The sequence below is a fragment of the Elaeis guineensis genome, chromosome 9 (genome assembly GCF_000442705.2).
Source record: "Elaeis guineensis isolate ETL-2024a chromosome 9, EG11, whole genome shotgun sequence".
NCBI lineage: Eukaryota > Viridiplantae > Streptophyta > Magnoliopsida > Arecales > Arecaceae > Elaeis > Elaeis guineensis.
The window spans coordinates 9,171,792-9,185,118 of record NC_026001.2 but is presented as its reverse complement, the minus strand read 5'-3'; the positions used below and the strand labels follow the sequence as shown (position 1 = coordinate 9,185,118).

General features: G+C 38.0%; 1 protein-coding gene across 1 annotated transcript in view; it reads left to right on the top strand.

Annotated features, from left to right (window-relative positions):
- The window catches only part of LOC105051749 (phosphatidylserine decarboxylase proenzyme 2), a 50,519-nt gene that overhangs the window by 18,831 nt on the left and 18,361 nt on the right, over positions 1 to 13,327 (top strand). Inside the window, exon 14 of the mRNA XM_010932341.3 lies at positions 1,159 to 1,206. Coding sequence (XP_010930643.1) covers positions 1,159 to 1,206 — 48 coding nt within the window. The remainder of the gene's footprint in view (positions 1 to 1,158; positions 1,207 to 13,327) is intronic.

Below are 13,327 nucleotides of genomic sequence, written 5' to 3'. Positions count from 1 at the left end.
TTAATCCTTGGCATCCTTGTCAGGGGAAGGGTCCAAGTTTCACAAACACTATGATCGGCTCATGATCAACACCAAAAGTGTTTGTGCTGCAATGTCCCATAGCAATGTGGGGCATGGGTTGGGTCAGCTCAATACTTGTGTGAGGACTCAGGACCTCATCCAAAAAAGCTAGCCAAAAGGTTATTGATTCAGTTCTCGATAAAAACACACTCACTATGAGACTAAACATACTCCCACAAGCGAGGTTTGCCATCTCGGTACCGCACCCTATACTGCTACCATCCTATTACAGTGTTGGTACATGGTTCGGTGCGGTACGAGATTGTCGACATGGTACGATCAGTGGCGGATTCATGTTAAGAAATGTGGGATCAATTGACCCCACATAAAAATTTAAAAATATTAAACATATATACATATACTAGAAAAATTAAAATTGACCCCATTACATTTATGAATTGACCCAATAACCCATGTAAAATTTTGAAAGTAAAAGATAAAAAAATGTCACATAATAAAAGTAATTATGATCTACAGTCTCTCTCTTTAATAACTCAATATACCACTATCATGTATCATTTTCAAAATATGAAAAGTCGTAGAGGACAATTATAAAAATAAAAAATTTTAATGTGTTTTTGTTGATGTAGAAACAATACTCTATTTAGTTTTCAGTATTCTTATTATTTGTCCTTTATTTTATATTGACCTCACAAAGCAAAATTTCTAGATCTGCCATTGGGTACAATACGGTATGCCTGTACCAAGCAATATGGGGTGATACGGAAAACCATGCCTGCGAGGGTCCTCATTGCTCCAAATTTCATTTCTATTGAAAATGTATTGTAGGTTGTAATCTGTATGCTGCATGGTGTTTAAGTACTCTTTATGGGATGTGTTCCCCCACGAAAGATTTTAATCTTTTTGATGAACTGGAATTTAAGATGTAACTTAACAAGGACCTATAAGAATAATCTAACATGACTATCTGAATTCTATTTTAGTTGATATTGGGGTATTCAACCAATGCTTTGTCAATCTTTGGCTTTAATCATGAGATTCTTACAAGTCATGACCAATTTGATACCTGCTTCTGAATATATCTGATAATGTCTATTACAGAATTCTTTGTTATAATGTTTAGTTGTATTGATGCAGGATCAAGTTAATATGGATGAGATTAAGCATCCAATTGAATATTTCAAGGTAATTCCTAATCTTAGTTGGCATAAAATTTCTCTTTTTTAATTCCTTTTCTTTCTATCTTTATTTAGTTGTTTTGGAGGTGAGGGATAGGAGGAGAGGGACCAGATGAGGCTCTTGATGGAAGTTATATTAGGCTTGATAAATAAAGTTCTTCTTTTCTAATTTTGTCATAATTGTTGATATAGTATTAGTTTCTGATAAAATTGGTGAAATGTAGATATTGATCTGAAGATTTTCCAATTTTTCAACTGCATCTCCGGTTACTTTCCTCTTGCAAACTGCTTCAGGCAACTGCTTCCTGCACATTGTCCATTTTTTTTTTATTTACACAATAGATTGTGGTATCACAAATCTGTCCCTAGGATTAACATTAGAATAGACATATGATACACAAATATGTTGGGGTATGATCCTATCAAATTTACCCATGGGACAGGATTTTGTTACTTAAGTATGTCCAGGACTTCTAATAGACTCAAGAATCCATTGTAAATTACCGCATTTATATTAGGAAACATTTAATATTTTATCCAAATGCTAGCTAAGATTAATTGTAAGTAAAAGAACTGCCTATAAATCACTAGATATAACGTTATCAAATTTTCTCACTTTATGATACAACTTGACAAAATAAGTTTAAGAAAGTCAATATGGCATCACTTTAAAATTTATATTCTCAGTTCTATGAAGTTAAGAGTGTCAACTGTCAAGGTTCAATATTTCGAAGAAATCTTGTAGATATCTATTTTTACAATTTCATCGAATATCATCTTAATAAAATGTTAAAGTTTCATTCAATGAAACTTTGCATTATAAGTATCAAGATAGGATTTATGTTAAACTTAAATTGTTGAAAATAATATTCTGAATTTTAGATGTTACTCCTTTATTTTGGATATATTAAAATGATACTCTTTATAATTTGGGTTTCATAGTAATAATCTTATTATCTCTTTAACATATCTGAAATGATGCTCTAATTTAGAGTTTTATGGTAGAACGTTCTATCTTTAAGAATATTTAATGATACTCTTTATATTAGAATACCTATGATGAACATTTTCATTTTTTAAATGTCAAGCAAACTCAATATTTTATGCTTTTCCAAGTTTTCTAAAATATCTCAAACCTGAAATTTTAAAGTTTATAACTTTTCAAGATCAAAGTTGGTAATAATGTAATGCATTTTAGAGTTTCATGTCATGTAATTCCTTAATCTCGATAACATCATGAAAGATATTACTGTTTTCTTTATCAATTCATAATGTTTGGTCTTTGGATCAATTCTTTAGATTTAAAGTTCAAGAAATACTCTTCTTATATTATAAAAATATCCTCGTAAAGTCAAAATTGTAGGATGAAATTCTTTTAATTTCACAATTGCCATAAGAATATATTTTTAAGAATTCATGAGACTTTTGACTTCAGTGATGAGATTTTAAAATGTGATTTTTTTTAAGTTTATGATCTTAATTGCATCTTTTAGCTGGCAAATGGGAACATCGATGTTAAAAGAGAAATAGGATTGAATCCTTAGTTTTTGAACAAGGAATATGTCTAGGATCTGTTCCCTTATTAATGAAATTAAGGTTTCACATAAAAAAGTTAGAGCTATTTATGGATATAAAACCACATTTATCCATTTTAGTAAAATTTGTGACTTCTTACAAGTATGGTTTGGAATCCTTTACAAAAACAATGCCAAGACCTTATTTCATGTTGTGAAACTAAACTATGGCCAAACACTTCATATTGAGAAGCATTTGATCTCCATAAAGGAAGTTTAGGACTCCTGGTAAAATAGAACTAAGATCCTCTTTTCAAATTATGAGACCAAAATCTCGTTTTATATGAATTTATGAAGTCTATTGACTTCTAGCTGAAGTACACCAAAAGGCCTACTTCACAATGAATTCAACCTCTATAAATGTAGTTTAGATCTCCTTGTAAAATAGGATTAAGTTTCTACTATTAATTGTAAGACCAAAATCTTATTTTACATGTAGTCTATTGTCTTCTGTTTGTATCACAGTCAAAGGCCTACTTCATATTGAGAGACATTTAACCTCTCTAAATGGAGCCTAGGACTCCTTGCAAACTATAGTCCTCTATAAAATAGCCTTGGACTCCTTGTAAATAGGGTTGGAACTTGGGATTAAAATCTCATTTATATGAAGTCCATTGACTTCTGTTTAAAGTATGGCTGAAGGCCTACTACGTATTAAGAGGCACTCAATCTTTCTAAATGGAGTCTAGGATTCCTTGCAAAGTAGAGTTGTGAAACTATTTTCAATTGTTGGACTGGGATATCATTTATATGAAGTCTATTGAGTTCTATTTGAACTACACCAAGGGTGTACTCCGATAAAAGGGTTAATGACCTCTCTGAATAAAGTCTAGGACCTTTAATAGAACAAGGGATTCGGGCCCCTACTTCTATAGATGAGATATATTATTTCTTTTTGTAAATGAAAGGAAAGGGAAAAGGGTAGAATGAATGAGGCACAAGTTGGTGACATCTTACCTTTCGAGGGAGAGAATACGATGCTAGAAAAAGTGGGAAAAAAGAGAGCCTTTTTATATTTTATGGAAGAATATTTATAGGCAATCCAAGGACAACCACCTGACAACCATTTATCCCTGGTTGACTATTTTCTTTGCCATTGGATTGTACGAAGCTATTTCCCATTCATATTTTCGAATGGGACACTTGCTTCCATCTTTAAGGAGTTACATAGTTCCTCTAACTCTAACCATGCCTTAGAAAGCTCTTTGGGAATGGCTAGTTTCGGATCAGGTGACAATGAGGACCATTAAATAGTAAGTGATGCCTTCCATAGTCATTGGATCATAAATTTATCTTTTATCAATTAGTAACTTTTTAAGACCTTTCGATTGTGAGTGGGCTTTTATAGCTCTTGGATTGCAAGTTACATTCATTTGCTATGGGTGAATCAAACACAATCCATTGGATTGGGGGTGGGATGATAAGTTCCATCTGTAAGAGAGTGAATTTAATATAATCCATTAGATTATAAGTAAAAAATTTGGTAGCCATAGGATGGCAAGTTCATATATGTCCATCTATTGATTCTCAAGGCTTCTAGGGTTGTCAGGTCAAAAGTCCCTTTAGTATTGATCCGTGAGCCTGTCCATCTATTGATGTGTAGGTCTTGGGCCATTGCTTGGTGCAATTATAAGAGGCTTGTGCTGACCAGCATTAAAGCGTGGGTTTGAGTCTGAAGGCAACCTCTTTGTGCAAAAAAAGGCCAAAAGTTAGGTTTGTCTCGAGTCTTGCCCTCTTAGGAGCCTGGATGGCGGTGACTAACTGACTATAATTAGATAGCAGCCTTTATCTATTGATCCACAAGCCTTTTAGAACCATTGAATCATAAGTTATTGGGACTAGACAAATTGATAAGTCCATCTGTTGACCTTTATAGCCATCAGATCATAAGTTTCTGTTGTTAGATGTCTATAATATGACCTAATCTAACCAGTTCATCCATCTATAGTCTTTTTGCTATCATTGAATGATACATTTTATCTGTAGAAGTGAATAAAGATGATGAATCTAAGCTGTTCATTCATTAGAAAGGTCGTAAATGACATTGGATGGTTAATTTCATTTGTACAGAGGGTAAAATATATAGTTTGAAACATTCATTCTTTTAAGGTCATTACGACTGTTGGACTTCATGAATTTGGTTACTAGGACCTCCTAAATAGTTTAGTTTCGAGCACTCATTAGCCAATGGGCAAGTTGATCCTTTAGCTGGAGAACCTTTACAGCCATGTGGTCAATGATAATTTGAGGATGAACACAGGACACCAAAACAGTGTTTGCTGGTATGGAGATCAGTCTCTAAGTTGATAACCTCATTTGGGGTGGTCTTCAATTGGTGGTGGCAAGTGGTGCACCTGCATCTGCTGATACTTTAGGCTAGACAAGGTTGTACTCTGCAAAGCTGTAGATTCCCTCCAGTATGGAGGGGGTCAAAGGATTTCTACTCTATCAGCAATTTCTTTGTACTAGATGGGGATGGGTTGATTGATCAACGTTTCCCACTAGAGATAGCCAAGCAAATTATTTCAGCCCCTTGCTTAAGATTGGAGGGCACTAATCAGCTATCACGGTGGGGACTTCAATAATAGGGTGGCCATCTTAAAGCTCTACAAATACTTGAGTTTTGGGAAGCCCAACCTAGCACAAAATGGATCAAGTTTAGTCAAAGCCTTTCTCAAAGGCAAGGGATTTCTGTGGTGATTAGCTTGGAACTATCTGGGTATGGCACTGCTTGCGAAGATGTTCAACATTCTCTTCTATTATCCTAAGGTTGCCCAAGTGTGACATTGAGGCTTCCATTTGGGTACCTAGGTGTGGTGCTTCTTGGGAGGACGTTCAGCATATTCTCTTCTATTACCCTAAGGTTGCCCAAGTATGGCAAGTGTATGAGGCACATTGAGATTTTCCAATAGTGGTTATGCTTGGAACTTCACTTTTTAGATGATTTCATTTAGTCTATTAATCCTGGTTGATAATATCTGACATCTGAACTATGCCACATGCTTTAATTAGTGGAGGGATTGCAAATATAAAACTTAACAGTAGTCCTGTGCCGAGCTATAACCTTGAGGAGTTCTGGAACATTTTTGTCCCACTAAGGTTCGTAGGCTTGATGTCGGACTCATACCAACTATTTGTACAATACAGTCCTCAGTATCAATAGTTGGTACAGAGGGAGTATTGATTCTTAGTACTCTACTGGTGCAGTATGGTATGGCCCACATTGGATGGATGGTCTCATGCAGCTAATAGGTCCTATCAATCAATAGTCTAATCCTGGCCTATAGCATATGTCATGTTTCTAAGCTTTGTCCTCTCACTTTGTTTTCTTATTACCTCCTTGATTGGACCAACTGAAGGTTAACTTTGACAGTATGGTGAAGTCCTCCTTGGTTGTTGATTTTGCAGTACCATATTGGGAAGTGACACCAGGAAGGTGCTGAACTTAGGCCAGATACTCGAAAGAGGAAGGATATGTCAGTGCAACCGATTATGGTGGGGTAGAAGCTTCACTATGGTGCATATGACACAAGGTGTTAGAACAGGCAAATGGTAGTTGGGAGAGTAGCAAGGGTAGAACACTCTTTTAAGGTCAAAAACACCATCTTGATTGACCACTCTAAGATACAACTCTCACACTTAGTTGCAAACTCTAGGAATCCACCAAAGGGAGGAGAGAGAGAAAAAAAAGAAAGCAAGGGAAGAATAATTCCCATGATATAATCTTCACTAATCTATATTATCAAGTACCTTTAGTATGACTACAAAAGTAGCTCCAATGGGGTATTTATAAGTAGCAAAAGGAGAACTTTTTTTCAACCTTCCATTATGGGATTCCAAGTCCTATTCTAACTCAAAGAACCCTAACTACCAAATTTCCTAATAACATCAAAAGTTCTCAAAAAAAAGTTCACAAAACCAGAACTCCCGAAAATTTACTAACATTTAACTTTCCTATCAAGGCAAAATTCATGTTAGATTTTGAGACCTATACATATCGGACCCACAACCTATGCGATTGGGACTTGCAACCTATGCAGTGTTATGTGCATCGTAGGCACTCCATTGTGATATTCCAGTTAGAAAGGACTTGCCATTGAGTCTAGGTCTTCTTGGTCTTCCTAGTTTTCATAGTAAGGTGATAGATCAGCTACATTGAATGTTGCGATAGATCAACTACATTGAATGTTGCACATACTCCATGGTCTCTAAGAAGTTCAATTTGGTAGGCATTATCATTGATGCGCTTCAAAACTTTGAAAAGGCCATCTACTCGAGAAGATCACCTGGCATTCTCAAAAAGAAATCACTCTTTTCTAAGTGCATCCAAACAAGCTCATCTTCTTTGAAGATGAAGGTTTTATGCTTGCTGGTATGATGCTAGTATTTTGCTGTTTGTCAAAGAATCCTTTCTCGCACTCTTCATGTGGCTTCTTGATCTCCTTAATTCATGCATTAACACCTCTACTGAATTGGTGCGTCGTTGGTAGGGGGGCAAGATCTAAAGGACTCAAAGGTTGTTTGCCATAGATGACTTCAAATGGATACTTCTCAAATGCTTGGTTCACCAAATTGTGGTTGGCAAATTCAGCTTGAGCCTATGAAATATCCCATTATCGCACGTGGTTACCAATGAAACTTTTCAACATATTTCTTAAATTTTGGTTCACAGCTTCAGTCTGACCATCTGTCTAGGGATGGCTAGCTGAGCTGAATTGGAGTTGTGTCCAACTTTGGTCATAAGGTTTGCCAAAAGTGATTTATAAACTTCATATCCCTATCAGATGTAATCGTCTTAGAAATACCGTGAAGGCACATGATCTTGTGGAAGGAGAGTCCAGCAATATGAGAGGCATCATGAGTCTTCTGGTAAGCACAAGTGAGCCATCTTGGGGAACCCATCAATTTCAAATCCGACAACCTTTAGTTGCATGGTGGAAAGAAGTGCATGTCATTAACTCAAAGGATCTGCTACTTAATTCTGCATACCCAATTTATGCTTATAAAGGAACGGCAAAGGTTGAGGGAACTCACTCCAAATGGCATGTCAGGGCTAAATTTATGCTGGAAATTCATGTGCTTGAGCACCTCATATTTGGGGTAGAGAATAAACTCTTTGTGTAATAGATAATGACTCTGATGATCCAAAGTGCATACAATAGCATAGAATTCCATGTTATATATTGAGTACTTGAGCTTGGTGTCATTCAACTTCTCACTGGAGAAAGCAATTGAGCGGGCCTTCTTGACTGAGTATGGCACTAATACCGACACTGGAAGCATCGCAATCAACTTTGAAGATTAGGTCAAACCAACAAAGTTTGGAAGTGCTAATACTAGCACTTCAGCAATCCTCTTCTTCAATTCTTCCTAGCCTCATTGTGTTGTGTCAGTCCACCAAAATTGATATCCCTTCATATACTTAGTCATTGGCCCATCAATAAAATTAAATTCTTGATAAATCACTAATAAAAAGAAGCTAAGACATGAAAACTTTTCACATTATGAAGCATCTTAGGCATGGGCCAACTACTGATGGCGTTAAGTTTGCTAGGATCCACTTCAATACCTTGGCTTAACACAACAAATTTGAGGAATACCAACTTGTCGTGAGCAATTAACACTCTTCAAGTTGGCGAACAACTTTACTCTCTTAAGGCCTGGAATACTTGTCAAAGATGTGTTAGTGACTTAGTGCTCTTCCTTCCTTTTGCTATAGACAAGGATGTCATCAAAATGCACAATGATAAATCTCTGAATGAATGACCTAAAGACTCAATTCATGAGACGGATGAAAGTGCTTAAAGCATTGGAGAGAGCATGACAAGATTCGTTGTCTTGGTCCTAGTCCTTGTATCAATACCATCTTAGTATAGTGTTGGTACAGGGTGCAATACGAGACAGCGAGGTGTACCAAGTGTTGGTATGGTACAGTACAATACCGACCAGTATACTAAATCTTGGGCATAACCGTCCGCTCATATAGGCCTTCTTGGGTCTTAAAGGCGGTCTTCCACTTATCACCTGGGCATTGTTGAATCTGACAATAGGCACTTACAAGATCAGTCTTGAAGAAAATAATCGAGCCATATAGTTGATCGAGCAAATCATCGAGTCGAGAGATGAAAATTAGTACTTGATTGTGATCTTGTTAATAGCTCAAGTATAATGCATATGCACCACGATCCATCCTTCTTAGGTGTTAGTAATGCTAGCATGGTACATAGATTGACACTTTTCTGGACTAGCCCTTTTTATATGAGGTCTTTGACGTGATGCCGAAGTTCTTCATTCTCTTTTGGACTCATAGTAAGCAAGCTTGTTGGGGATGTTGGCACCAGATACAAGGTCTATGTAGTGTTGGATGTCGCGTATAGGAGGCAGTCCAACTAGGATCTCATCAAGCACAACATCAGCAAACTCTTCGAGGAGTGGTTTGATTGCCCTCGAAAGCTCCATGGACTTCTTGTCCTCTTCTGGCACGATCAAGGCACACACAATAGTAGACTCCTTATATGCCTTGAGCAATTTAGAGTTGGAGGCAAAGGCATTGGTCTTCGATGAGGCCTTGGGGTGATGATCCATCTTCAAGGGTACTATAGGATCGTCACACCATCCTTCTCAAAGGTATAAGTATTCTTGAAACCATTATGAATGGCTCTATGATCATACTGCCATGGACATCCAAACAATATATGACAGGAGTCCATAGGAATAACTTTGCACCACACATCTTGATATCATTTTCTGATGGTGAATTAGACCAACCAACACTTTGTTATCTCTACTTCATTGCCTTTTCTTGGGTACTACTACTTATAGGGATAGGGGTGAGCTTCAGTTGGCAATTTCAACTTGTTGACTATCAGCATTGCAATGACATTCTCACAATTGCCTCCATCTATAATGATGCTGCATACCTTGTCATGTAAGGTGCACTCAATATGGAAGATATTGTTTCATAACCAATCTTCATGAACTACAATGGTCATATTCTAGCTACAGCGGACCACCAAGGCTTCTCCTTGATTGGCATGTGCTAGCTGTTCCTCGCTCAGGCCTTCCTCGTTCCACTTGATTGGTTGATCTTTTTCATCTTCTATGCATGATTCTGCTTCCACCAAAGAGACAAGCTTTCTATTTGGGAAGTTGAGTGCAATATGCCCAATCCTTGGCACTTAAAATACTTATGAGGGTTGGAAGCGACAGTTTTGGAACAATTGGGGTCGCTAAGGATGCCTTGTCCTTCTTCTAAGAGCTTGAGACAGTTAGGAGGCACTGGCTTTGGAGGGTGCCAATGTTTTCTATGCGAATTTTTCAAGTTGGATGCTCCATCTCTATGGCTTGGAAAGCATGAATCATATGTTCTGAATTAATTGCTGCTTCTCGACCTTTATTACCAATCATATCACATTATTTAGCATCCAATAGGGTTGAAGACTTGAAGTCAAGGTTCGTGGACTCGGTATCAGAGCCCGTGCCGGCTGGCCGGTGGTATGGTCGGTACGGATCTGTATCGGACTGGACTGACACGAACCGACACAGAGAAAGAAAGCGAACCGGAAGGAGAAAAAGAGAGAGAGAAATAGAAAGAGGAGGGAAGAAAGAAAAGGAGGAAAAGGAGTCGAAGAGGCCACGGGACGGCCACTGTGGCCGTCGGACGGTGCAGTCCACGTGTACGGCGCCGTGGGCGTGAAATAGAAGAAAAAATGTGAAGCCGGCAATTGATTTGCCGATTTCACTGTTTTTGTCTTTTTTTAAAAAACAAATTTGAAAAAATGAAACCGGCAAACAGATTGCCAGCTTCACTATTCATCACGTTTTTAAAAAAACACGATGAAGGAACAGGGGCCACCGCCCCTATTCCGCAGTCACGGATCCGCCTGTGCGGTTTCCACCGGTCGGTGGTCATGACGGACCCTCCGATAGCGGCACCTCCCTCCGATAAGTTGCTCCCCCCTCTCTCTTTCTCTCTCGTTTAAAAGCCCTAATAGGCGAACCGAGCTACGGATGCTTCCACCGCCCTTCGACGACCACATCAGGCCATCGGCATTCTCCAACGGTGTTATGGTCTCTCTCCTTCTCCTCTCTCTCTTTCTCTCTTTTCCTCTTTTTCTCCCTTGGCGCTAGCGTATGTCGCTTTCCAAGCTGAAACCGTCTCGGTTCCCCATTGGTTTGGTTCGGTACGCTCCAAACCGTCCAGTTCGGGACAGTTCTGAAAACCATGCTTGAAGTTGTCCAACTTGCTCAGTTTCAAGTTTCAATCCTCCAAGATATTATGCTATATTTTTTTCTTCAAGCTCTTTAATGTCGCATGTCATGAGGAGTTGCTCGAATTCCATTGTGTACTCTTTTTCTATGGTTATGTCGCATTGTAGAAAATTCTGGAGCTTAAGAAATTTATTTTTGTGATAATCCTCAAGGAGGAACTTATGTTTGAGCTCACTATGCATCTTGTCCCATGTTCAGATCTTGTTGCATCCTTCATGCTCACATCATCGTTTCAAATTTTTTCATTAAATTGATGCGTAGTTCTTAAGCTTGATGGTGACTACCTTTATGCATTGATCATCGGGAACTTCATTAAGCTTGAAGAATCATTCAACGGTGAGGATCAAATCAATGAACTCATCAAGTTGCAAGCAGCTTTCAAAGTTGGGGATGTCTATTTTGATACCAAAGTCACGATGGTTGCGATGTGGTCTCCGTTAACGTTGGTGCCAAGTATCTTCTTCACCGATGAAGATGCTTTTTTTGTAGAACAGATTGAAATCTTCCATTTTTCATTAGAACACTTGCTTTTATCATTGAAGGGCTCTCTATCAGAGTAGTGATTGGAACCCTAGCGATGTTAGCATTTACATTGCTCTTGCCATTGATGAAGTAGCTGATTTTCTTGTTGAAGTTGTTCAAACTGGCATTGCAATTCATCTAATTCGATGTCTCACAAATGTTGCTCACATTCAACAAGCTTTTTAATGTTGCGGTGGTGGGCAGCATATAGAAACAGTGCTTTGATACTAACGCTGAAGAGGTGTTGAACTTGGACTGGAAACTCGAAAGGGGAAGGGTTTGCTAGTGCAACTAATTGTGACGAAGTAGTATGGTATAAGGTGTTAGAACGGGCAAACAATGGTTAGAACTTAGAAGAGGTGCAAGAGTGGAACACTTTCTTCCAAGGCCAAAAATACCACCTTGGCTCAATGCTTACTCACAAACCTTAGGAATCCGCCAAAAGGGAAGAAAGAGAGAATAGATTGAAAATAAGCAAAGAATAATTTCCATAATAGAATCTCCGCTAATCTATATCTCAAGTATCTTTAGTATAATTCCAAGAGGAGCCCCAATGGGGTATTTATTACTACAAGGGAACTCTTTTTTTCAATCTTTCAATATAAGATTCCAAGCTTTATTCTAACTCGAAGAACCCTAGCTACTAATTTTTCTAATAACATCAAAAGTTCTCAAAAAAAGTTCAAAGAAATTAAAACTTCTTCGAATTAACTAACATGAAACTTTCCTAACAAGACAAAACTCATATTGGGTTCTAAGACCGATGCATAGGGGACCTGTGATTTGTGCAGCTAGGACCGCGACCCATGCAGTCGGGACTCCATGCGGCCAAGACTCATGATCCAATCAGTGTTACGTGCTTCATAGGTGCTCTAGCATTAGGAAGGGAAGCTTCTTGCTATTGTAGCCATCTTCTTGAAGCTTGAGACAACATTAGTCCCCACGTCCCCACTATAGAGCTAACAGGTACTTTGGCCAGTATAAGTTATGCCCTTGATCATTTCTAAGCTAGTTGCATATTGGTAGAAGATGATTCCTGCAATATTATCAACAGGACTAACAAGAGGAGCTATCATGTCCCGACCCAATTGCACGAACCGGGCACATGGCAGACGGCTGCACATTCATAGGGTTTTATCCCTATAGGGCATGCAAGGCCTGCCTTTTCACATACATTTATTTAACATATCAAAAATTCAGGCAATGGTACAGCAACAGAATACTAAATTTAGCATAGTAATTCAAATAGTTCTAATAGTCTCATGAAACAAAGGAAATCTTATAAAAGTCTTATTAGTTCATTTATTCAACAAGATACATAGAAAATCAACTGAACCCTAATTTCTCTTTGCTCAGCCCATGAATCCCATCCAAAGTACTCCGGCATCTGAAAAAATAATTCAAGAGAAGATGAGTGAGCTAAAACCCAGCAGGTCGCCTTTTACCTCTAGTTGGATCAAGCATATTATGTACAAGAACTACTAATTTTTTATAGTATGCATACTTTTTTTAAATTTTATTGTGTTGATGAAGCTTCTTGCTGCTGGAACCATCCCTTGAGTACAACATTGGTCCCCACTATAGAGTTGAGTCAATTGACAGGTGCTTTGGTCGGTATAAGTCATGCCCTTGATCATTTCTAAGCTCAGTGCATATTGGTAGAATGTGACTCCTACAACATTATCAGTAGGACTAACAAGAGGGCATGAGTCTTCATTCTTACACTCATTGCCTCGCATGTGTTCTATGAAGGGAACCAAG